At 50.3% G+C, this 23811-nt stretch overlaps 2 protein-coding genes across 4 annotated transcripts in view; both read right to left on the bottom strand.

Annotated features, from left to right (window-relative positions):
• Nucleotides 1–7414, bottom strand: part of SLC41A3 (solute carrier family 41 member 3) — a 70900-nt gene extending 63486 nt beyond the window's left edge. For 2 of the 3 annotated variants that reach the window (XM_066353091.1, XM_066353094.1), the window contains exon 1: nucleotides 7217–7297. The gene's annotated coding sequence lies outside the window, so the exon portion shown is untranslated. Of the gene's footprint in view, nucleotides 1–7216; nucleotides 7298–7343 lie in introns of those variants that run through there. The other variant, XM_066353092.1, reaches the window with a different exon arrangement.
• A 4304-nt stretch (nucleotides 7415–11718) lies between these two features.
• ALDH1L1 (aldehyde dehydrogenase 1 family member L1) overlaps nucleotides 11719–23811 on the bottom strand; it is an 87173-nt gene continuing 75080 nt past the window's right edge. Inside the window, exons 17-23 of the mRNA XM_066353561.1 lie at nucleotides 23693–23786; nucleotides 22021–22120; nucleotides 19940–20038; nucleotides 17476–17641; nucleotides 16452–16557; nucleotides 14642–14841; nucleotides 11719–12023 (exon numbers count right to left, since the gene is read on the bottom strand). Coding sequence (XP_066209658.1) covers nucleotides 11968–12023; nucleotides 14642–14841; nucleotides 16452–16557; nucleotides 17476–17641; nucleotides 19940–20038; nucleotides 22021–22120; nucleotides 23693–23786 — 821 coding nt within the window. The 3' untranslated portion in view covers nucleotides 11719–11967. The remainder of the gene's footprint in view (nucleotides 12024–14641; nucleotides 14842–16451; nucleotides 16558–17475; nucleotides 17642–19939; nucleotides 20039–22020; nucleotides 22121–23692; nucleotides 23787–23811) is intronic.

Genomic DNA, 23811 nt, shown 5'->3' with positions numbered 1-23811 from the left:
CCACCCTTCCCAAAGTCTTCTAAAAAACACAAGAAGCAATACTCCCCAACACATTTTATGAGGCCAACATAACCCTCATACCAAAACCTGGCAAGGACAACACAAAGAAAGAAAACTATAAACCATTATCTCTAATGAATCCAGATGCAAAAATCCTAAACAAAATACTAGCAAATCAAATACAACAACACATTAGAAAAATAATACATCATAATCAAGTGGGATTCATTCCAGGAGCCCAAGGATGGACAACATACAGAAATCGATTAATGTTATATACCATATCAACAAAACAAAGAACAAAAATCATATGATCCTATCAAGAGATGCAGAGAAGCCATTCAATAAGATACAACATCCCTTTATGTTAAAAAACACTCAATAAAAATGGGTATAGAAGGAAAATATGTACCTTAACATGATAAAGGCCATATAACAAACCATCAGCTAATATCATACTAAATGGTGAAAAACTGAAAGCTTTTCCTCTAAAAACAGGAACAAGACAAGGCTGCCCACTCTCTCCACTCCTATTCAACAGAGTGCTACAAGTTTAAGCCAGAGCAGTCAGACAAGAGAAAGAAATAAAAGGCATTCAGAGCCTGACCAGGTGGTGGTGCAGTGGATAGAGCATTGGACTGGGATGTAGAGGACCCAGGTTCGAGACCCCAAGGTTGCCAGCTTGAGCACGAGCTCATCTGGTTTGAGCAAGGCTCACCAGCTTCAGCCCAAGGTTGCTGGCTCTAGCAAGAGGGTCACTTGGTATCTTGTGGCCCCCTTGGGTTAAGGCACATATGAGAATCAATCAATGAACAACTAAGGAGCCGCAACGACGAATTGATGTTTCTCATCTTTCTCCCTTCCTGTCTGTCTGTCTCTATCGGTCCCTCTCTCTGACTCTCTCTGTCTCTGCCACAAAAAAAAAGGCATTCAGATCAGAAAAAAAGAAGTAACGGTAGCACTTTTTGCAGATGACATGATCCTGTATGTTGAAAACCCCAAAGATGCCACAGAAAGGCTAACAGAAACAGTATACCAATACAGTAAGGTCACAGGATACGAAATCAATATACAGAGTCTATTGCTTGAATATTTGCCAACAATGAAACTTCAGAAAAAGAACTAAAAAAATAATCCCTTTTATAGTTGCAACAACAACAACAGAAAATACCTAGGAATAAATTTAACAAAAAATGTAAAGGATCTATATACTGAAAACTACAATGCATTATTAAAGGAAATTGAAAAAGACACAATGAAATGGAAAAGTATTCCATGTTCATAGATAGGAAAGATGCACCTAGTTAAAATGGTCATATTACCCAAAGTAATACACAAATTTAATGCAATCCCCATCAAAATTCCAATGTCGTTCTTTAAAGAAATGGAACAAAAAAATCAGCAGGTGTGTATGAAACCGTACAAAAACACCGAATAGCTGAAGCAATTCTGAAGAAAAAGAAGGAAGCCAGAGGTGTCATACAACCTGATTTAAAAGCACACTACAGAGTCACGATAATCAAAACAGCAGGGATTGGCAGAAAAATAGACACACGGACCTACGGAACAAAATCAAGAGCCCAGAAATAAAACTACATATATATGGAGAAATCATCTTCAACAAAGGAGCCAAAACACACAACGGAGAAAAGAAAGCCTCTTAATAAATGTTGCTGGGAAAATTGGAAAGCCAGATACAAAAGAATGAAACTTGTCTACAGTCTGTCCCCCTGCACAAAAATTAATTCAAAATGGATCAAAGACCTAAATATAAGACCTGAAACAATAAATTACAAAGAAGAAAACATAGATACTAAACTCATGGATCTTGGCCATAGAGAACAATTTATGAATTTGACCCCAAAGGCAAGGGAAGTAAAGGCAAAAATAAATGAATGAGACTTTATCAAACTTTAAAGCTCTGCAAAGCTGAAGAAATTGTCAATAAAACAATAGACAGCCAACAGAATAGGAGATATTTGCAAACAACAACTCTGATAAGGGGTTAATATCCAAAATATATAAAGAACTCACAAATCTCAGCCAAAAACAAGCAAGCCATCCAATTAAAAAATGAGGAGAGGATCTGAATAGACTTCTCCCAAGAGGACATACAAATTGCGAACAGATATATGAAAAGATGCTCATCTTCAGTAGCTATTAGAGAAATGCAAATCAGAACTACAATGAGATACCACCTCACACCTGTTAGATTAGCTATTATCAACAAGACAGGTAATAACAAGTGTTGGAGAGGCTGTGGAGAAAAAGGAACCCTCATTCACTGCTGGTGGGAATGCAAATTAGTACAACCATTATGGAAGAAAGTATGCTGGTTCCTCAAAAAATTAAGAATAGAACTACCATATGACCCAGCAATCCCTCTACTGGGTATATGCCCCCACAACTCAAAAATATTAGTATGTAAAGACACATGCACCTCCACATTCATCGCAGCATTATTCACAGTGCCCAAGACAAGGAAACAACCAAAGTGTCCCTCAATAGAGGATTCGATAAAGAAGATGTGGTACATATACACAATGGAATACTACTCACATAAAGACATGATGACATAGTGACATTTATGATAACGTGGATGGACCTTGAGCATATTATACTGAGTGAAATAAGTAAATTAGAAAAAGCTAAAAATTGTATGATTTCACACATAGCTGAGATATAAAACTGAGACTCATGGACATAGATAACAGTGACATTATTACCTGGGGAGGGAGATAAAAGGAAGGGGAAGGTAAAGAGAAACATATAAGGTGATGGAAAATTATCTGAATTTGGGTGATAGATATGCAACATAATCGACTATTCAAATGATGTAGTGATGTTGACCTGAAATCTATGTACACTTGTGGATCAATGTCACCCTGTTAAATTTAATTTTCTAAATAATAAAAAAAGAAAATTACAGACCAATATATCTTATGAATCAATCAATGCAATAGCTCAGATTAATGGAATAATGGGTGGAAAAACATGGTCAGTTTAATAGACTCAGAAGAGGCATTTGGCAATATCCAACACTCTTTCATGATAAATACACTAAAAAACTAGAAAGAGAAGATCTATATCATCTACACTGATATAGATCAATAAAATAGAATTGAGAGTCCTTAAATAAACACATGCATTTATATAAAGTACAGTAAATTGATTTTCAACAATACCAAGACTATTTAATGGGAAAATAGTCTCTTCAGTAAATAGTGCAGAGACAATTGAATGTGTACATGCAAAAGAAAAGCGAATTTGGACCTCTACCTCAATCTGATAAATTTATCTCAATCTGATAAAGGACATCTATGAGAGACCCAGTTAGCATACTTAATTGTGAAAGATTAAAAATATTCCCCCTGCCTGACCTGGCGGTGGCGCAGTGGATAGAGCATCGGACTGGGATGCGGAAGGACCCAGGTTCGAGACCCCGAGGTCGCCAGCTTGAGTGTGGGCTCATCTCGTTTGAGCAAGGCTCACCAGCTTGGACCCAAGGTCGCTGGCTCCAGCAAGGGGTTGCTCAGCCTGCTGAAGGCCCGTGGTCAAGGCACATGTGAGAAAGCAATCAATGAACAACTAAGGTGTTGCAACATGCAATGAAAAACTAATGATTGATGCTTCTCATCTCTCTCTGTTACTGTCTGTCTGTCCCTGTCTATCCCTCTCTCTGACTCACTCTCTGTCTCTGTAAAAAATAAATAAATAAAATTAAAAAAAAATATTCCCCCTAAGATTAGAACCAAAACAAGGATGCCTGCCTTTGCCATTTCTATTAAACATTGTACTTGACGTTCTAGCCATCACAGTTAGGTAAGAAAAGAAAAGGTAAGGCACCCAAATTGGAAAGAAAGAAATAAAACTATATTTACAGATATGATCTTGTACGTAGAAATTTATCTTGTACACAGATAATTATTACAGCTATTAAGTTCAGCAACATTGTAGGATATAAAAATCAATACAAAAATTGTTTTATATCTAGATACTAGCAACAAAAAAATAAAAATTAAACTAAGAAAACTGCATCTGAAATAACATTAAAAATAATAAAATACTTAAGAATAAATTTCACTAAAGAAGTACAAAACTTTTACCCTGAAAACTGAAAATACTGTTGAAAGAATGATTAAAAATCCTAATACATGGAAAGATACTCTGTGTTCAGACTGGAAAACTTAACAGTGTAAAGATCACAATACTCCTCAAATTGATACACACATTCAATGCAATCCCTGTCAAAATTCCAGTGGCCTTTTGGGGAAAAAGTGACAAGCTGATCCTAAAATTTATATGGAAATGCAAGCAATCCAGAATCCTAAACAATCTTGGAAAAGTAGAACAAAGTTGGAGAACACACACTTCATGACTTCAAAGCTTAACTATTGAAACTGCAGTAGTCAAGGTAGGATAGTATTGGCATTAAGAACAGAAGTATAGATCAGTGTTTTTTTTATTGCTAGCCGATGGATGGGTGCCAGTCTGCCAGAAATTTTGTGCCAGTCCACAAAAGAGTTAACCACCTTGATGTTGTATAAAGACTACAGATATGACCAGCAATTGAAAAACACTGATATAGATCAAAAAAATAGAATTGACAGTCCTTAAATAAACACATGCATTTATATAAAGTACGGTAAATTGATTTTCAACAATACCAAGATTATTTAATGGAAAAATAGTCTCTTCAGTAAATAGTGCAGAGATAATTGAATGTGTACATGCAAAAGGAAAGCAAATTTGGACCTCTACCTCAAACCATATATTTATACAAAAAACTAACTCAGAATAGGTCAAAGACCTAAACCTAAGAGCTAAAATTATACAACTCTTTTAAGAAAATATAGGTGTAAATGTTAGTTATTTCTGTAGGGGGTTATTGTTTCTTAGATAAAGGGGGCTTTTGGGTAACGACAGTCTCAACATATGACGTTTCAAGTTAATGATGCTCATTCCCATAAAAACTTTAAAACATTGAGACGTGAGTGTTTTTCGGCTTACACCTTTAGCGTCATACTTACGGACAACATGGGCAAACTATATAGTCTGTGAGCAGCGGAAGAATACACAGTAACGCAGTGTATGAGTAAGGGAATTGGTATTCTCCAATACGTTTAACCTATGCGATTTTGGACTGTTAAAAAGACAAGTGTCCCATGTGTGTTGCTTTGTTTGGTGACTTTTGGGCCCTTTTCATGGCTCCTAAATGAAAGTCAGAGTCTTCAGATGGCAGCGCTTCAAAGAAGAGGAAAGCCATCATGATGGATGTCACAGAGCTACTGGTGTCACATGGAAAGGAGATGTCTGCGGAGGACCTCATTCAGCTGGGGAAGCAGCTGATTGAAGAGGAAGAGATAAAAACCCCAGGACCCAAGAGATTTACTACCAAGAGTTTGACAGAGAGTATTGCTATGGTGGAGGATGGGTTGGCAAAATTTCAGGCTGAGGACTCCAGCGATGCCAGTTTCAGAAAGGTCTACAGAGCTGTTATGGATGCCTTGCAATGCTATAGGCAGATTTTGGAAAAGAAGTGATCAACCTTCCAGACTAGCCAGGAACAATTCTTTAAGAAGGTAGAGAGGCCCACAACAGATCCTGTACCCTCTACATCAGCAGCTTCTCAAGATGAACACCTGTAGTACAGGTAGAATGATCTCCAATGGCTCCTGCATGTTCCTTAGGCAATCCTGATTCACCTGACCCAGTATCTCCAGCACCTTCTGCAGGTTCTCCTGCCACTCCAGCTTCCTCCTCCCAATAGGTCACTCTCTCCCACCTTGCAATGCCCCTTCCAGTGTGCAGGCCAACCACAGGAATAAAGGTAAGGGATTTTTTTTTACATTCATTTTTTGTCACTTTTTCTGTTACTGCAGAACAATGTACAATACAGTATATTTATGTCCTTTTCCTTTTTCTGTGGCTTAGTTGTGTTTCTATGTTCCAGATTATGATTTTACAACTGTGTTAGGATAGGTAAGTGACTTAGGCTAGGGTGTGTTTTGACTTACACCAAAATTTGGGTTACATCACTGTAGTAGGAACAGAATTGTTGTTGTTTTGTATTTTTCCAAAGTTAGAAGCAGGGAGGCAGTCAGACAGACTCCCGCATGCATCTGGCCAGGATCCACCCAGCATGCCCACCGAGGGGCAATGCTCTGCCCATCTGGGCCGTTGCTCTGCTGTGGCCGAAGCCATTCTAGCGCCTGAGGCAAAGACCATGGAACTATCCTCAGTGTCGGGGCCAACTTTGCTCCAATGGAGCCTTGGCTGCGGGAGGGTAAGAGAGAGACAGAGAGGAAGGAGAGGGGGAAGGGTGGAGAAACAGATGAGCGCTTCTCCTATGTGCCCTGACCAGAGATCGAACCCAGGACTTCCACACACCAGGCGGATGCTCTGCAGCTGAGCCAACCGGCCAGGGCCAGGAACGGAAGTGTGTTGTATCCCAAGGATCCCCTGTATCAGCTTCTTTCCTCCCTAGATTTGTGTACTTGGAAAAGTTAAATCTCTGTGCCTCCATCACCTCAGCTGTTAAATGAGGACAATAGCACCTACTTCACAAGAAGTTGTGAAGACTAAAATAATTCATTTGCATCACAGGACACCTAGCTGGTCCCGTCCCAGATTCAAATCCCTCAGAGTTCCAATGTTTAGATCAGTGGTTCTTAAACTACTTCAGCCTCAGAACCACTTAGAGGACCTTTAAAGACAAGCACAGCTGGACCCACCTGAGTAGTTTCTGATCAGTTGGCGAGCGGGAGAGGGCTGGAGAATTTGCATGGGGAGCTGGACAGTTAAGCCTAGACACCAGATGTGGGGCGAGTGCGCTGTGGAGGACCGAGCCTCAGAGCTACCTGAAAAGGGGACCTGTCCCCACCCGTACGCTCGGGGTCCTCTCTCCAGCACGCCCCCCACCCCAACCCTGCTGGGACCGCTCCCGCCTTGGGCCCTTGGTGTCCCTCCCCTTTACCCGGTACCCCAGTCAGCGCCCCAAGCCCCACCCGGGACTCCATGTCCCCTTCCCCACCCCTCCCCTCTCCTCCCCTCCTCCCCTCCTTTCCCTTCCCTCTCCGCGTTTTAGATCATCCACCCCGCACCGCCCTGCCGTGGGTCCGGGGCCGCGCTCCCACAGCTCGGGGCTCCCACCCGACTCCCCCTTCCGCACATCGCCCTCGGGACCATCTCGGACCTCCCCCCGCCCAGCGTTTACCATTCTGAGCATCCCGGTTCCGGCTGCAGCCCCGCACGTCCCCGCCCCGCCTGGGTCTCCCTTTGGGCCCCCCACTCCGCGTAACCGCCCGGGGCCCGCCCCCCGTGGAGCGCAGGCCCTCGCTTACCGGACGCTTCCGGAGAGACCGCGACCGACAGCAGGCCCGGGAGCGCAGGACGTGCTCGCCGCGGGAAGGGCTCGCAGAGGAAACCGCCCCGCCCCCGTTCGCCCTGGGGCTGGGCCGGCGGGCGGCCCGCAGCCAGGGCCCAGAGGCTGGGCGGCCCAGAGGCTGGGCGGCCCAGACCCCGCCCCCGGGGCCAAGCGCCCCCTCTCCTCGGTGGGCAGGCTCGGGGTTAGATGCCAGCTCCAGGCTGGCGTCACTCCTGAGTGCCCCAGCTATTCGCATCTTTTTTTTTTTTCCAGTGAATACTCTGTACAGCCATTTGGGGAAGCTTCTCTTTGGAGGCTGGCTTACAAAGGTGGAAACCCAGTCTCTGTGAGGTCCGGAGGAACCAGGCCCGAGAGGTTTTTAAGTAAAAAGTTTATTAAAGCATCTGCCAGTGGATGGGCTGAGACCAGAAAGGCGTCAGCAGGAAGCAAGGGGAGGAGATATCTTTTACAGGGTAGGTAGTCAGGTCCTGTCTGGTATTGTGAGTTGAAATGTGTCACGCCCAGAGGGTCGGATGTTCTGTACTCTATGGTTAGTTTACTGCATCTGGTTGAGCAACAGATACCTGTTAGCAGTGGCAATCTGTAGCCCAGCCGTAAGGTCCCTGTGCCCCAGAGGCATTGTATGCAGTCAGCAGTAAAGAAACAATGTGTCTATGGAAGTTAAGGCACCTGTGTGGGAAAATACTGATTGATAGGGTTGGGGGTGGGGTGGCATGACCCTCTCCTCCCTTAAGTAGACAAAGGGACATTAAAAAACTGGACATTCCAACCTGACCAGGCGGTGGCGCAGTGGATAGAGCATCGGACTGGGATGCGAAAGACCCAGGTTCGAGACCCCGAGGTCTCCAGCTTGAGCACAGGCTCATCTGGTTTGAGCAAAAGCTCACCAGCTTGGACCCAAGGTTGCTGGCTTGAGCAAGGGGTTACTTGGTCTGCTGAAGACCTGCGGTCAAGGCACATATGAGAAAGCAATCAATGAACAACTAAGATGTCGCAACACACAACAAAAAACTAATGATTGATGCTTCTCATCTCTCCGTTCCTGTCTGTCCCTGTCTATCCTTCTCTCTGACTCTCTCTCTGTGTCTCTGAAAAACAAACAAACAAACTGGACCCAATTCCAGATCACCTCCCCCCCAGACATCCGGACTGACTCACCTGGGTGTGGAAGATCCCCTAGTTTACTTATGGTTAATCCGTCTTTCCCTCATAGCGACCACCAGCCCCACCCTCGAATCCCCTATTTAACCCTACCTGTTAGAGAACCGGTTGCTGACCATCTAGGAATCAGCCTGGCAGATGACCCCCTAATAAACTTTTCTTGCTTGAACTCGGGTGTCCTCCTTCGGCTGACCTTACAACTGATGAAACATTTAACACAGCAGGGAAGTGGAAGTGTTAACTGTGAAAGAGGAAGGGGGTATAAGTTCTTCTTTAAAGGGTGTATGAAGACCGGCCATTACAAAGGCATAGCCTGCAGCCATCACATCTCCCGGATTAGTGTTTTGCTGTTGTGGCTAACTTTTTAAATTATGGAAATTTCAGACCTACAAAAGTAACACAATAAAAATGGCCCCACACCCATCAGCCAGCTTCAATCATTTCTGCAACTTTCCTTCTTTTCTTAATCCATCTATGCTTCTCCCCTCACACCTGCCTCTAAGGAAGGAGAAGTCAGGTCCCCTACCCCTTGTCTTTTTTTTTTTTTTTTTTTTTTTTTAACAGAGACAGAGAGTCAGAGAGAGGGATAGATAGAAACAGACAGACAGGAATGGAGAGAGATAAGAAGCATCAGTCATCAGTTTTTTGTTGCGACACCTTAGTTGTTCATTGATTGCTTTCTCATATGGGCCTTCAGCAGACCGAGTAACCCCTTGCTCAAGCCAGCGACCTTGGGTCCAAGCTGGTGAGCTTTTGCTCAAACCAGAGGAGCCCGCGCTCAAGCTGGCGACCTCGGGGTCTCAAACCTGGGCCCTCCGCGTCCCAGTCCAACGCTCCATCCACTGCGCCACCACCCAGTCAGGCTCTACCCCTTGTCCTTAAGGAGGAAGAAACAAGAAGGGAAGGGAGCCTGCAGGGGTAGCTGAGTCAACCAGTTATAGATTAACTATTTCCTATAGTGCCTGGGGCCACTTGCTGCACAGAGCAAAAAACATAGAACTTATCTGCCGCAAACCAGTGCAGCTAGTAATTCCAGGTCCTGAGTGGGAGTGTGCGGAATTAAGAAAATAGACCTAGAGTTCTGTGAGCTGCTCTTGGTAATTGAAACTAAAGATTTAGAGAGGTTATGGGAATCTCCAATTTATAGCTAAATTGGATAGAAGTTGAAGGTAACCTGGGACCTACTAACTCAGTGGTCCCCAACCTTTTTTGAACCACGAACCAGTTTAATGTAAGAAAATACTTTCATGGGCCGGCCTTTAGGGTGGGATGGATAAATGCACAAAATAAAATTATGCAACCGGCGTAAAAACTGTGGTATTTTTAAATATAATTGTTGAACTTATGAGACAAGCGTCAAGAGTGAGTCTTAGACAAATGTAACAGAGGGAATCTGGTCATTTTTAAAAAATAAAACATTATTCAGACTTAAATATAAATAAAACGGAAATTATGTAAGTTATTTATTCTTTCTGTCCGGTACCGGTCCTGGGGACCACTGTACTAACTGACATCTCCAGATTAACCTGAAGAGGGGCAGGAGCAGTCTTGTGGGACTGAGCGTGCAGGTTACAATGCAATTCCCAGACAGTGTTAGAATTGACTTAAATCATAGGACACTCAGTTGGTGTTGCAGAAAATGGCTTGATGTGGGAAAAATCCCTCAGACATTTGGAGGCCTCAGAAATGAAGTGTTCTGTGTAAAAGTAAAGGAGACACTCAAGTGAGGAATTTATAGGAGGGGAAAACCAGGTGGTTTTTGATTATACTTAGTTTACAGTTTCAGGACAATTCTTGAAGGGAAGACTAGGAGCCTAGTGTTGCACATCTAAGCTAGAGGTCTCAAGTAGAACTATGGTGGGTGCACTGGCTGAAACCTAGCTCTATGTGTGTGTCCAAAGAGGGCATGATTTGGGTTTGGATAGGCTTGTGCTCGAGGTGCTGCCTGCTCCTCTGTTGTGAAGGGCTGTTTGCTGGGAAGACAGGGTTGAGCCCTGTGAATGCCTCAGACTGGGAGGAGCCCAGCGGGACCAGCCAAGGCCAGCTGCATTGGTTCAGACTCCGCTACTGATGCCCTGGCTCTAGGGGTGTTTCAGGCAAAATAGTGTGGACCCAGGGAAGGGGAAGATGTGGGATTTGTCTGCTCTGATGTAAATTGCTGTGTTAAGGCATGTTCACAATCCCTTTGCGCATTGCCCTGGTCTGAAATGCCAGTCTAGGGCAGTGGTCGGCAACCTCATTAGTCAACAGAGCCAATATCAACAGTATAATGATTGAAATTTCTTTGGAGAGCCAATTTTTTTTTCTTCCAGAGACAGAGAGAGAGTCAGAGAGAGGGATAGATAGGGATGGACAGACAGAAACGGAGAGAGATGAGAAGCATCAATCATTAGTTTTTCGTTGCGACACCTTAGTTGTTCATTGATTGCTTTTTCATATGTGCCTTGACCACAGGCCTTCAGCAGACCGAGTAACCTCTTGCTCGAGCCAGCGACCTTAGGTCCAAGCTGATGAGCTTTTGCTCAAACCAGATGAGCCCACGCTCAAGCTGGTGACTGACCTTGAGGTCTTGAACCTGGGTCCTCCATATCCCAGTCTGACGCTCTATCCACTGTGCCACCTCATGGTCAGGTGAGAGCCAAATTTTTTAAACTTAAACTATATAGGTAGGTACATTCCTTATCGAGGTAGTGCCTGCACATGGTATTTTGTGGAAGAGCCACGCTCAAGGGGCCAAAGAGCTGCATGTGGCACGTGAGCCGCAGTGTGCCGACCAGGGCTCTAGGGCAATGACCCCACGGTGGTTCAGGAGCCACTATCCACTGCAGTGCTGTCTGACCAGCTGAGGCCCTTTGCCCTGGGGGGGCTCCCACACAGGCCACACTCATCGAAGGCGCTGAGCTGCCTCACAGTCTGAGCTTCTTCAGCCCTTGCTGCTTCCTTCCCTGGGTGTCTGGGCAGGGGATGGGTGACCCACACAGACCTTCTGACCTTTTCACTCCTTTACAGCACCTGCTTTCTCAGGCTGCGGCTGATACACACCCATTTCTCAATTCTGTGTCTCTTCCCAGGGCAACTGGTCTCTGGGGCCACGAACTTGACTGTGGTCATGGACTTGCAGGGCTGCCCAGGGCACAGCCAGATGGGCAGAAAAGACACACGGTGCTGGCTACTGCTCATCAGAAGCTTTATTCATTTCATCCCAGGGCCACTGTTTCAGCCAGCCAAATGTCGCTCTGATTGGACTGGGGTTGGAGGGCTGGGGTCCCCGACAGGGACAAGGGTTGCGGGCAGGAGACTTCCCACGGCCACTTTGGGTGGAGGTGCTGTGCACCCGGGAGGGGCGAGAGGGCAGCCAGGTTGCTAGGAGAGGCAGATCAGATTGTGCGACAGCGGCTTTCTTCTCATGAGACCTTCCTTCAGTACTCAAAGGTAACTGTCTTGATCTTCAGGTACTCATTTAGGGCTGCCTCTCCTGCAAGACAGCACATGCCATTTGGAACCGTCGTCATAGCACCTCCTGCAGGCATATTATCCCACAGATCTTTGCAGCGAGGAAGTGGGGTCAACTTTGACTCGGCCCCAGTGACGGGTGAGGAACCGAGACTAGGGGGTCAGCCATCAGTTGTGGGGAGGAGTCCAACAGGCATCGGAATACAGAACCCATCTGAGGCCAGCGTTCCAGAGACCTGCCCAGCTCCACCCACGTCCACCTGAGGGGGGCCAGCTTCCCAGCTCCAGGGCAGCCAGGAGGCTCTCTCGGTACCTTCTGGTCACCCAGATGTGCTAGCCCCTCCCCACTGCTGCCTTCCAGCTAATTCCCCATCAAATTGTGACTGGGAGAAGGGGTGCCTCACAGGGTTCCTGGGGCCCCAGAACTTGGCTGTATGAGGCTGGTATGTTCCAGCCCCTCAGCCAGCAGGAGGGGCCTGTGGCTGCCTGACAACTCCCCCGCCTGCTGGGGCTCCGGGAGCCGTGCAGCCTGACACTGCCGCCCGGGCTGTCCTCATGTCATCACCCGCTGGGGCTCCGGGAGCCACACAGCCTGACACTGCCACCCAGGCTGTCCTCATCACCTCATCACCCGCTGGGGCTCCGGGAGCCACGCAGCCTGACACTGCTGCCCGGGCTGTCCTCATCACCTCATCACCCGCTGGGGCTCCGGGAGCCGTGCAGCCTGACACTGCCGCCCGGGCTGTCCTCATCTCCTCATCACCCGCTGGGGCTCCGGGAGTCGTGCAGCCCGACACTGTCGCCCGGGCTGTCCTCATCACCCGCTGGGGCTCCGGGAGCCGTGCAGCCTGACACTGCCACCCAGGCTGTCCTCATCTCATCACCTGCTGGGGCTCCGGGAGCCACGCAGCCTGACACTGCCGCCCGGGCTGTCCTCATCTCATCACCTGCTGGGGCTCCGGGAGCCATGCAGCCTGACACTGCCGCCCGGGCTGTCCTCATCTCATCACCCGCTGGGGCTCTGGGAGCCGTGCAGCCTGACACTGCCGTCCGGGCTGTCCTCATCTCCTGCTGGGGCTCCGGGAGCCGTGCAGCCCGACACTGCCGCCCGGGCTGTCCTCATCTCATCACCCGCTGGGGCTCCGGGAGCCACGCAGCCCGACACTGCCGCCCGGGCTGTCCTCATCACCCGCTGGGGCTCCGGGAGCCGTGCAGCCCGACACTGCCGCCCGGGCTGTCCTCATCACCCGCTGGGGCTCCGGGAGCCGTGCAGCCCGACACTGCCGCCCGGGCTGCCCTCATCACCCGCTGGGGCCCAGTGAGGTCTCTGGTCCCCCCAGGTAGGCTCTTTGGAAGACCTGGTTTGTGGGCACAGGATACAGGGGAAGCAGAGAAATGGTCTGGAAAAGCTCGTCAGGGGAAGACTCATCAATGACAGAGATCATGTTCTGGGGACCCATAGCCCCCCCTGGATGATGATGGGCTATGGAGGACACCAAGAAGGTAGCCCAGGGAAGGCAAGGACAGAGGGGGCGAAAGTATCCAGCATGCATGTGAGTGTGCATGTGTGTGCATGTGTGTGCACAGACGTGCAGGTGTCTGCCTGTGTGCGAGTGTGTGCCTGTATCTGCATGCACAAGTGCCAGGTTCTGCACGCGCAGTGTAGTGAGTCAGGCTTTGAGGGCTATTGTTGGGCTCCTTTCAGAAAATCCCTTGGAGCTTTCCTCAGGGCTTGAAAGATGGAGGGAAGGAGAAAGAAAACCCTCAGTAACTGCCCTTGGTTTCAGGCTCAGCCCGAACTTCCCTGAGGATTCTGAGCTAGGCAGGGGAGGCCTGAAGGGGTGGAGGTTTCTAAGAGACAATCACCCATTCTCTCGTTCCTGTTGCTCCCTGCCAACCTTAGCATCAGCTCTGCCATCCCCAGCTTGAGCGGTCCCCAACTGCTGGTTTCTGGGATGGCAGGATGGGGGATGGGACTCACCCTAGGTTATGCAGCAGCCTCCCCGGGAGGGCTGGGGTAGAGCTGCACTTTCCCCTTCAGGTCAGGCCAGCTGGCATTTGGCTTGTCACCTTGGTGACCTTATCTCTACCCTAGGGACTCACACTGCCTCAGTGGACACACTTGGCCCTATGGCTTCCCCTCTCCCCGAGTAGGAAGCCTCAGCCCTGACTATGGTCTCTGGATCCCTCAATCTGGCCACTGCCTGCCTCTTGGGCCTGTTCTATTCTAGTCCCACCCATCCTGGGACCACACCAGCCTCTCTGTGGCTCCAAGACCACGGCTGGGACCCATCCTCCCCTGCTCCAGGAACACACCCTCAGGTCTTCATGGCTAGCTCCTCCCACCACGGGGGTCTTAAGGCAGGAGCCGTCTCCCTGAGAAGCCCCCCATGCTCCTGGCTAACATGCCCCTCCCAGTTTCCTCACCCGCATACTTTGTCTTGTCTGTTTTCCAGCTTGCCTCACTTTCTAGAAGGAGTTTGGTTACTGTTGTAATTATCACCTGTCCTTTCCCAGTGAGACACGAGCACCAATGGCCATGCTGTCAATGCCACATCCCTGGTCCCTGGGAGGGGACCTGGCACCTCTCTAGGTCCCATCTAAACATGGGACTCTAGCAGATGTTTAGACTTAGCTTACCCAGGTCTTTGCCAAATCCAGACTGCTTGAACCCCCCAAAGGGAGCAGCCACGTCAGTCTTGTTGTATGTGTTGACGAACACGGTGCCTGCCTCCAGCTTGTCACTGACATACAAGGCCTTGCTGATGTCCTTGGTGAAGACACCAGAAGCCAGGCCAAATTCTGTGGCGTTGGCCCGAGACAGCACAGTGTCCACGTCACTGCAGGGAAAATCCAGGAAGAACTTGGTGAAGAAGGGTTGGGAGCAGTCCTGGATATGAGATTCGGGGAGACCTGCATCCCCTCCCCCAAAGGGGGAGCCCAGCTCCCTCCAAGCTCCCCACCACTCAGGACCTTCTGAGGAGAAATGAGACAGGCCTTCAGTGGAGGAGGTGGGCGGCAGCAGGAAGAGAACAGTGGTAAAGAAAGAGGAAGAGATGAGTTGAATTTGCACACAGTCGGCCACAGGACCCTTTGGGTCACAAGAGTAAGCTCCTCACTTTAAAGACAGAGGGTGGACGGGAACTTAAAGGAGGCAGGGGGGGGCCTTCACCACACAGGGACATGCACGTGCGTTGGCTGTTCCCTAGGGAGCTAGGTCTAGATGTTCCTTGAAGATGTAGCACAATACTTGCTTGGTAGATGGTTAGAAAAGTAGCTTATTCTAATACAATCAGAATATGATGATAATTTTGATAATTTTTTGACAGTTGGAAGTAGAGTGTATTAGGAGGAGGCGCCATTTTATAACCTGTTCAAAGGTTCTACTCTGAAAAATAATAGTCCATCCATAAAAGAACTTGTGGTGGTTCAGATATGGCCAGGGTCCAGCCCTCTTTCTTTGAACCCAAGCTGGTATTGGCAACTTGCTGGGCCAATCAGACATGGCGTGTTTTGGGGTTTCTGAGGCTGACTGATAGGTCTTGAGAAGCCTTAAAGCTTCCACCCAGCGTCTGCGTGGGAGCCCGGTGCGGAGCAGAGATCCCAAGGCTGACGCGAGAGAGCGCCTGTGGAGAGGCTCAGCGCCTCCCCGAGGACAACAACTCCAGGCATCGCTGTCGAGGCCCGAACGCGGCACAGAGCAGAGGCGGTCAGCCCCATCGAATCCTACCGGATTGCACATTCAGGGGTGAAATAAATAACTTGCTATTTCAAGCCTCTGAGTTTTGTGGTGGCTTATTACATAGCAGTAGATATTTAGGACACAGCTCAACACACCATGAAAGCCAAAGGCTTAGAGCAGGGGTCCCCAAACTACGGCCCACGGGCCACATGCGGCCCCCTGAGGCCATTTATTCAGCCCCCGTCGCGCTTCCAGAAGAGGTACCTCTTTCATTGGTGGTCAGTGAGAGGAGCACATTGACCATCTCATTAGCCAAAAGCAGCCCCATAGTTCCCATTGAAATACTGGTCAGTTTGTTGATTTAAATTTACTTGTTCTTTATTTTAAATATTGTATTTGTTCCTGTTTTTTTTTGTTTTTTTTTTTTACTTTAAAATAAGATATGTGCAGTGTGCATAGGGATTTGTTCATAGTTTTTTTTTTTATAGTCCGGCCCTCCAACGGTCTGAGGGACAGTGAACTGGCCCCCTGTGTAAAAAGTTTGGGGACCCCTGGCTTAGAGAAGGCTCACACGGGGACCCAAAGCCCAGCCAGTCCCCAGGGGCTTGTCTCGGCTCAGCAGTTGACGAGGATTCTGCAGGCACCCAGGATGAACCCCCAGCCCCCAGCCTGTCTAAGTTCTCCTTCTGCCTCCTCAAGCCCATAGAAAAAAACCAGGAATGCATGACAAAAAATTAGGCCTTGAGAGACGTAAGCAGAATTCCTTACCCATCGGCAAACCGAGAGATGATCATGACAGGCCCGAAGGACTCCTCCTTGGCTATGAACATGTGATCCTCCACGTCTGTGAAAACGGTTGGCTCAAAAAAGAAACCTGTGGGAGAGACAGAGGCCCATGGGGTGGGGGAAGGCCCTCCTCCAGTCCTGTAGCCTCTCACTGCCCAGGCTGGGTCCTGCCAGCCACCACACACCCATACCACTCCGGCCATGCAGTTTCGGATACTGCATGGTGGACGCCATGTTCTCTGGGTGACTTTCCTGCCCCAGACCGGTGAGTTCATGTGAGTCTCACAACCCTTTCAACTAAATGCTGCTGAGGGCCCTGGCCGATTGGCTCAGCGGTAGAGCGTCGGCCTGGCGTGAGGGGGACCTGGGTTCGATTCCCGGCCAGGGCACATAGGAGAAGTGCCCATTTGCTTCTCCACCCCCCCCCCCTTCTTCCTCTCTGTCTCTCTCTTCCCCTCCCGCAGCCGAGGCTCCATGGGAGCAAAGATGGCCCGGGCGCTGGGGATGGCTCTTTGGCCTCTGCCCCAGGTGCTAGAGTGGCTCTGGTCGCAATATGGCGACGCCCAGGATGGGCAGAGCATCGCCCCCTGGTGGGCAGAGCGTCGCCCCCTGGTGGGCGTGCCGGGTGGATCCCGGTCGGGCGCATGCGGGAGTCTGTCTGACTGTCTCTCCCCATTTCCAGCTTCAGAAAAAAATAAAAAATAAAAAAATAAAATAAATGCTGCTGAGGAACATGAGGGTTAGAGCTGGTTTATGATAGGGTTGACATTGAGATCCAAGTCTGGCCAAGGCTCAGGACTATGACAAAGACTTGTTGTTTTTTTTTTAGTGACATGTATTCTGAAAATATATATGGATTCTTTGGCTAGTGCAGCCTCTCAGCTGGCTTTCCATCAGTCCCTGTGAAACGGCCTCAGCTCCCTCCGGTGAGAACTGGGCAGGAGCTCACAGGCCCCGCTGCCTGCGGCCTCAGTTTGCCCAGTGGGCTGGGAGCGTTCTGACTGACCTGGCCGAGGGACTTGATTCCCGCCACAGACCAGGGTGGCCCCCTCCTGCACGCCGCGCCGGCAGTATTCTATCAGCTTCTGCAGGTGGGCCTGGTGATTCTGTGGCCCATGGTTGGTGTCCCGGTCTAGAGGGTTGCCAATCTTCATCTTCCTCACCTCTTCTACCTGCAGGAAGTCCTCCCGGTCAGGTCTCACTCGGGTGCCGCAGCTTCTGACTCTGCTCCTCACCTGACCCCTCTCGTTTGCATTTCCAATGACTAACCACTGGCCCCTGTAAGAGTCCCCAGGCCAGTTCCTGGCACTCAGGGCATTCCATGTTCTTGTTCCCAACCCACCTTCCAGGCTGAGACTCAAATGTGTGCTACGTACAAGGAGAGCCAAGCCTAGTGTCTGACGGGCTGGGAAACAGAGTTGTGCAGGGACATAGGCGAGTAGGAAAGAGAGGCAGGTGTGCCTGTGAGGGGGTGGGGGCAGCACAGGGCGTGTCTCTCCACTGATCCTGCACCCGGCCTCCTGTGCTAAGGAACTGAAGGAAGGGTGTCCTGGGACTGCAGGGTATGGGATGAGGACAGGATGGGGAAACAGCAGACCTGCCATGGTGCCAGGGTGACAAGGTGGGACAGACAGTGCAATGGAGAGGCCTGGGCCCTGACTCACCCACCCTTGCCTCCACCTCTGCCCGCTGCAGAACCCAACTCGAAGGCCCCCTTCTCCCAAAAGCTCTCCCTGTGGCCTCAGCCAGCCCCTGCCACCTTGGTCAACTTCCTCCCCAGCTCCTTCCTTGGCTTCCTAGGACCAAACGAGGTCCTCTCCTGCCCTCACTGTAGCCTCCTCGAGGTCAGGCCTGAACTGGCCTTCTCCTCTGTGGCCAGGGCCTCTTCACTCCTGTGCAGGCTCCACATCCCCAGCCAGGCCTAGTAAGATGCAAAACACACTCAAGCCCCCACCCCACCCCCACCCTCCCACCAGGTCCCCTTAGCTCCTCTGACTGTCCTGAAGAGTCCCCACACCTGTTCTAAGCCCCCACGGTGCTCCTGTACGACCACCTGACTGCTCCCCGTCTCCCCATGACCACCTGACTGCCCCCCCGTCTCCCCAGGACTCCCAGAGCGACCTTCCTGAGTCTCCTGCATGTGCAGGTCACTCCCTGTACTTGGGCCCTCCCCCTGCCCTCCCCCCAGCGGACCTCAGTGGACTCCAAGAGGAAGCTGGACTTCCACTTTCACTCTTGGATGTCCTGCCATGGGCCATGCATGTGCCTGGGCACAAACTTTACAATGAAGGCTCGTGGGGACAAAGACAAGCCATTCCACATAGCCACCAAGTGCCCCAGCTGACCTGGTGACTCACTGAAGATGTGTGAGCAAGCTCAGGAGCACCTGAGCTGGTGTCCACAGTGCCAGCCCACAGGACTCTGGGCTGCGAGAGCAGTTGTCTCAGGCCACTAGCTTTGGAAGCAGTTTGTTATGTAGCAAAAGGTGTTTCACCCCCTTTTAGAAAATCTGTTCCTTTCTTCACTGCCTCTCCTACTTCTCTCCATTATTCAAGGTCTTCTCCAGGAGCCCCTCCCTAACGCCATCCCATCCTGAACCCAGACCTACTCTATCATTCTCCCTGGCTTTCTCAGTACAGTTTGCTCAAACCTGCCCGTGGCGTTGTGCCTCCAGCATCCCCTTGCATGTCCATTTGGCTTAGATTCTGCACTCCATGACACGAGGCTGGAAGGGGCTCTTGGCTGGAGCTGAGCTAACCAGAGTCCCCCAAACCTTGTAGGCTTGAATGGATCGGGGGTGGACCAGAGACCTGGTCACACCAACCCACATCCTTCCCCGTAGCCTTTTCCAACAGAATTGGTGTGGAAAGAGGGATTTCCCTTTCTGGATGGGCTGTACGAATGTAGAAGTGCTGTCAGCACCCTACCCCAATCCCTCTACCTGTGGGCACCTGCTTTGCAGTGGCTGTGAGAGGTGGCTGCTGCCAGGTCCTGGGAGCTGACAGGAGCTGCCCTCCACCAGCTGGTAGACAGGCCACAGTCAACAATTTTTGGCAGGAGACAAAAGCCTGGCTCCTTGACTTCAGGGGCATGCCCGGGCAGTGTCATTTGTGCTTCAAAGCTCCTGTCTGAGTGTCAGGCCAAGGCTGGAAGTTACCTGAGACCAGGTCTACAGTCTTGTTCTCTCCTGGACCCTGCATGAATCTGAGAGCTCACCTTTGGTAAGCCACATGAATTTCTGGTTCAGACTCCACGGCTAGGGATCTAATATAAGATAGACTCTTTCTGGTTATGTTCATTTTAGCTGCTGGGTTTCTACTTCTTGCTTAAATAATAAAGTCCAGCTCCCCCTGAGGGTTCCTTGCCCCAGGTGAATGGTGCTTATCTCCACTTGGTTCAAGCCTCCTGCAGCCTGGGTAACTGTTCTTGTGCCCCAGCACCTCTGAGACCCTGTGGCAGAACTTACTTACCACCTTCTGCACGAACTGGTCATGTATCGAGTCCTCTACGAAGAGCCGGCCAGCTGCAATGCAGTTCTCGCCTTTGTTGAAAAAGACGGAGCTCATCCCCTTTGGCAAATGGACAAGAATGCTGTATTACAGCTGCTCCCAGGGGTGCCAGCTCCTCACTCCCATTGGGCCCTGGTATCCCCTTCATAAAGATAAGGGGAGGAGGCCCTGGCCGGTTCACTCAGTCGGCCTGATGTGCAGGAGTCCCGGGTTCGATTTCCGGCCAGGGCACACAGGAGAGGCGCCCATCTGCTTCTCCATCCCTCCCCCTCTCCTTCCTCTCTATCTCTCTCTTCCCCTCCCGCAGCCAAGGCTCCATTGGAGCAAAGATGGCCCGGGCGCTGGGGATGGCTCTGTGGCCTCTGCCTCAGGCGCTAGAATGGCTCTGGTTGCAACAGAGCAATGCCCCAGATGGGCAGAGCATCGCCCCCTGGTGGGCATGCCGGGTGGATCCTGGTCGGGCGCATGCAGGAGTCTGTCTGACTGCCTCTCTGTTTCCAACTTCAGAAAAATACAAAAAAAAAAAAAAAAAAAAAAAGAAAGAAAATAAAAGGGGAGGAATAAACATGTCCTGGCCTCCTACTGTGGCCAGCTCTGGCCAGCGCTGTGCACATGCACTCCACTGGGGCCAAGCCTGCATCTGTGCTGCACAGTGGAGGAGAAGAGGGGTGAAGTGCAGTGTGCCTGCAGACCCGCGTGCCGGCTTGGCTTCCTGGGCTGACTCACAAGGAATCAGAGCACACACCCTTGGAATGGAGTCTGGGGAGGCTGTTAGCATGCAACAAGAGACAGAGGGTGGGCAAAGGTGGGCAGCCGGCCCGTCTTGGAAGGAATAGGTTGCCAGCCCAGGCTCAAGGCCAACTCCTGGCAGGAGTCCAGAATAAATGTGCACACAGGCCCAAGGGGGCCTGCTTTTTGAATCTGGGGAGCATCATGTGAAGGACCAGGGAAGGAGTGAGAGTCTGGCTGCTCCGGTCTCCTGAACGCTGGGGCTCTACTGTCCAGAGAGGCATGGCCTGGGCTTCTGGCCCAGCAGCTTGGGCCTCAGCAGCAGCGCCAAGATCCCTGGGTTGACTGGCCTCCCTCGGCTTCTCCATCTAGTGAGGCTGGACTCCCTATCATATTTGTGTCCTTCCAGGCACAGCAGGACATTTGGGCACCTGGCTAAACAGGGCCTTACTGTTCAGCGAGGGAGTGAGGCATACAATGACCGTACTAATGTAAGAACTGAAACACAGCATCTGTTATGTGCAGCCACCATTCTAAGTCCTTCAGACGTAAGAGCTTGTTTAATCCTTGTAACAACTATGACAGTGGTTCCCAACCTTTTTTGGGCCACGGACCGGTTTAATGTCAGAAAATATTTTCATGAACCGGCCTTTAGGGTGGGACGGATACATGTATCATGTGACCGAGACAAGCGTCAAGAGTGAGTAGTCTTAGACGGAGGTAACAGGGGGAATCTGGTCATTTTTTAAAAATAAAACATCGTTCAGACTTAAATATAAATAAAACGGAAATAATGTAAGTTATTTATTCTTTCTCTGCGGACCGGTACCAAATGGCCCAAAGACCGGTACCGGTCCGCAGCCCGGGGATTGGGGGCCACTGAACTATGGGAGGTAGGTCCATTATTCTCCCCACCATACCGGTGAGACCATGGAGTCCCGGAAAGGTTAAGTAACTTGCCTAAGACTGCCCAGCGAGTCAGCGGCACAGTGAGGCCAGTGTAGACATAGCCAGAGGCTGGGGGTGGGGATGTTCTGCTTTGCTTTCCTTGACTAGGAAAGGTCGCACACTGATTTCAGCACATTTCCTAGTCCAGGAAGCTGACGCTGGTTATCCTTACAGTTAGGAAACTTCTTGGGAAATTGGTTTTGGAGGGCACATGTCATCCCTCATCCCAAAGGCCCCCTCCTGCCACAGTCTGTGCGTGCGGTGATGGTACAGTCTAGGTTAAATGTGCGAGTTTGACTCTACATCAGAGAGACCCTCCCCACGCTGGCTCCCACTTGCCCCTCACCCTGCAGAATAGCTCTCACCATCTGCACAGCCTTGCCGAGGTCACAGTCAGCGAAGATGATAAGCGGGGACTTCCCGCCTAGCTCCAGGGACACCTTCTTCAAGTTACTCATGGCACAGCTGAAAGATACAGTGTTGGTGGCGTTGGGTCCATGATAGATGGGCCTTCAGGGGCGTTGGGGGGAGGAGCCAAGGGAAGCTCCACAACATGCTTTACTTAAAAGAGCAAGCAGAGGGCCATGCGGAGCCTCATGCGGGACCAGTCCCACAGGTCATCTCCTCCTCCTCGCCCCTCACTCACTGGCTTCCCCTGTGCCTCCTCTTCCTCCAACACCCAGAGCCACGCCCTCCTCGGGGCCTTGCTCTCACTGCCCCCCTCCCGGTCACTCTCTCGTCAGATGTCTCTGAAGCTCATTCCTCACTTCCTTCAGGCCTCTATTTCAAAGCCGCCTTGTTAGGGTGCGCCTGCCTTGACCCCATACAAAACCCGAGCTCTTGTGCACCACAGTGCGTTTGCTGACCCCATTCACCGGAGCTTAAGCCCCATCGGAGTGGGCAGGCATTTGTCTGGTCATGCAACTGGTGTTCAATAAATGTCAAAGTGATAATAAATAAAACGGAACTATTTCCCCGCTGGGGCAGTTGTGGGACTGTAGGGGTGTCGCACCTCAGATTTTTAGTGATGGGTGCAAACAGAGTGGCTGGGGGTCTAATGCATATTGCATCAGCGGACTTACTGATAATACTATCTTCAAAGGGATACTCGGTGGACTGGGCCAGAGGCATGAGCCAGGGCAGGATGCTCCTTGCTCAGGACTGACTACAGGAGGAGTACTCTCGTTTCAGGCACCAGCCACGGGGCCTTGGAGAGGATCCCAGAAAGACGGCAGCCGCAGAGCCACAGGATGCTGACCACCCAAACCCTTCTCCCCTGGAGTTCTCTGAGGGGATATTTCCTGAGTCCCCCCCTCCGGATTTTGCACACACACGTTCAGATGTGACTCTCACCTACACACCACAGGAGAGAATGGCCAGCTTTTGAACCAGAAGACTTTAATAAGTTGCTTCAACTACTTGCAGTTACCTCCCCAGCTTTGTCATTCATCTGTCTGTCCACCGTCAGTCCCTCGCTTTCTCCAACCTCCTTCTCTTCAAAGCCAAGGCTCGCCCCATCGCACTCAAAGTGAACCGGAGCAGTGCCCCCTGGTGTACTCAAAAGCTGCGGCATCACCAGCCTCTACTGACGCTACAGACGTGATTCACCAGTCACCTTGGCCATGGCTTCTGACCCCAAAGTGGGTGTTACATAAGGTTATTGCAATTTGCACAAGCATGGTAATTTGCACAAGCACGGTGCCCTTTTGAGAAGGAGGGCACGGCCCAGGCTGGCTCACAGAGGGCTGAGGGGCATGAACTCCACCTCATGGGGCACAGCAGGGCCTGTGGAATTGTGGGGTCAGGGACTTCGGAATTGTCCCAGGGAGAGAAAACACTGCCCTGCATTAGGAGCTACGACAGGGAGACATTGTTTTAATACAAGAAAAAGCTGCTTTTTTTTTTTCCCTGTAGAATTGTCATGATGTGGCTGGACTCCCCACACATGAAACCATTAGAGCAGAGACAGAAATGGGTGGTCATGTACTCTTAGAAATCCTGAAGGTCAGTGGGCTTCGGACACACCCCACCACCTACCTCTTCATGATCTGCTTCCCCACCTCTGTGGAGCCTGTGAACCCGACCTTCCGCACATCGGGATGGTCTGAGAGCTTCTGGCCAGTCAGCGAGCCTGCGGACGGATGGAAGGAGGGGAG

The sequence above is a fragment of the Saccopteryx leptura genome, chromosome 11, assembly GCF_036850995.1.
Source record: "Saccopteryx leptura isolate mSacLep1 chromosome 11, mSacLep1_pri_phased_curated, whole genome shotgun sequence".
Lineage (NCBI taxonomy): Eukaryota > Metazoa > Chordata > Mammalia > Chiroptera > Emballonuridae > Saccopteryx > Saccopteryx leptura.
This window is presented reverse-complemented; position numbering and strand designations above follow the sequence as displayed.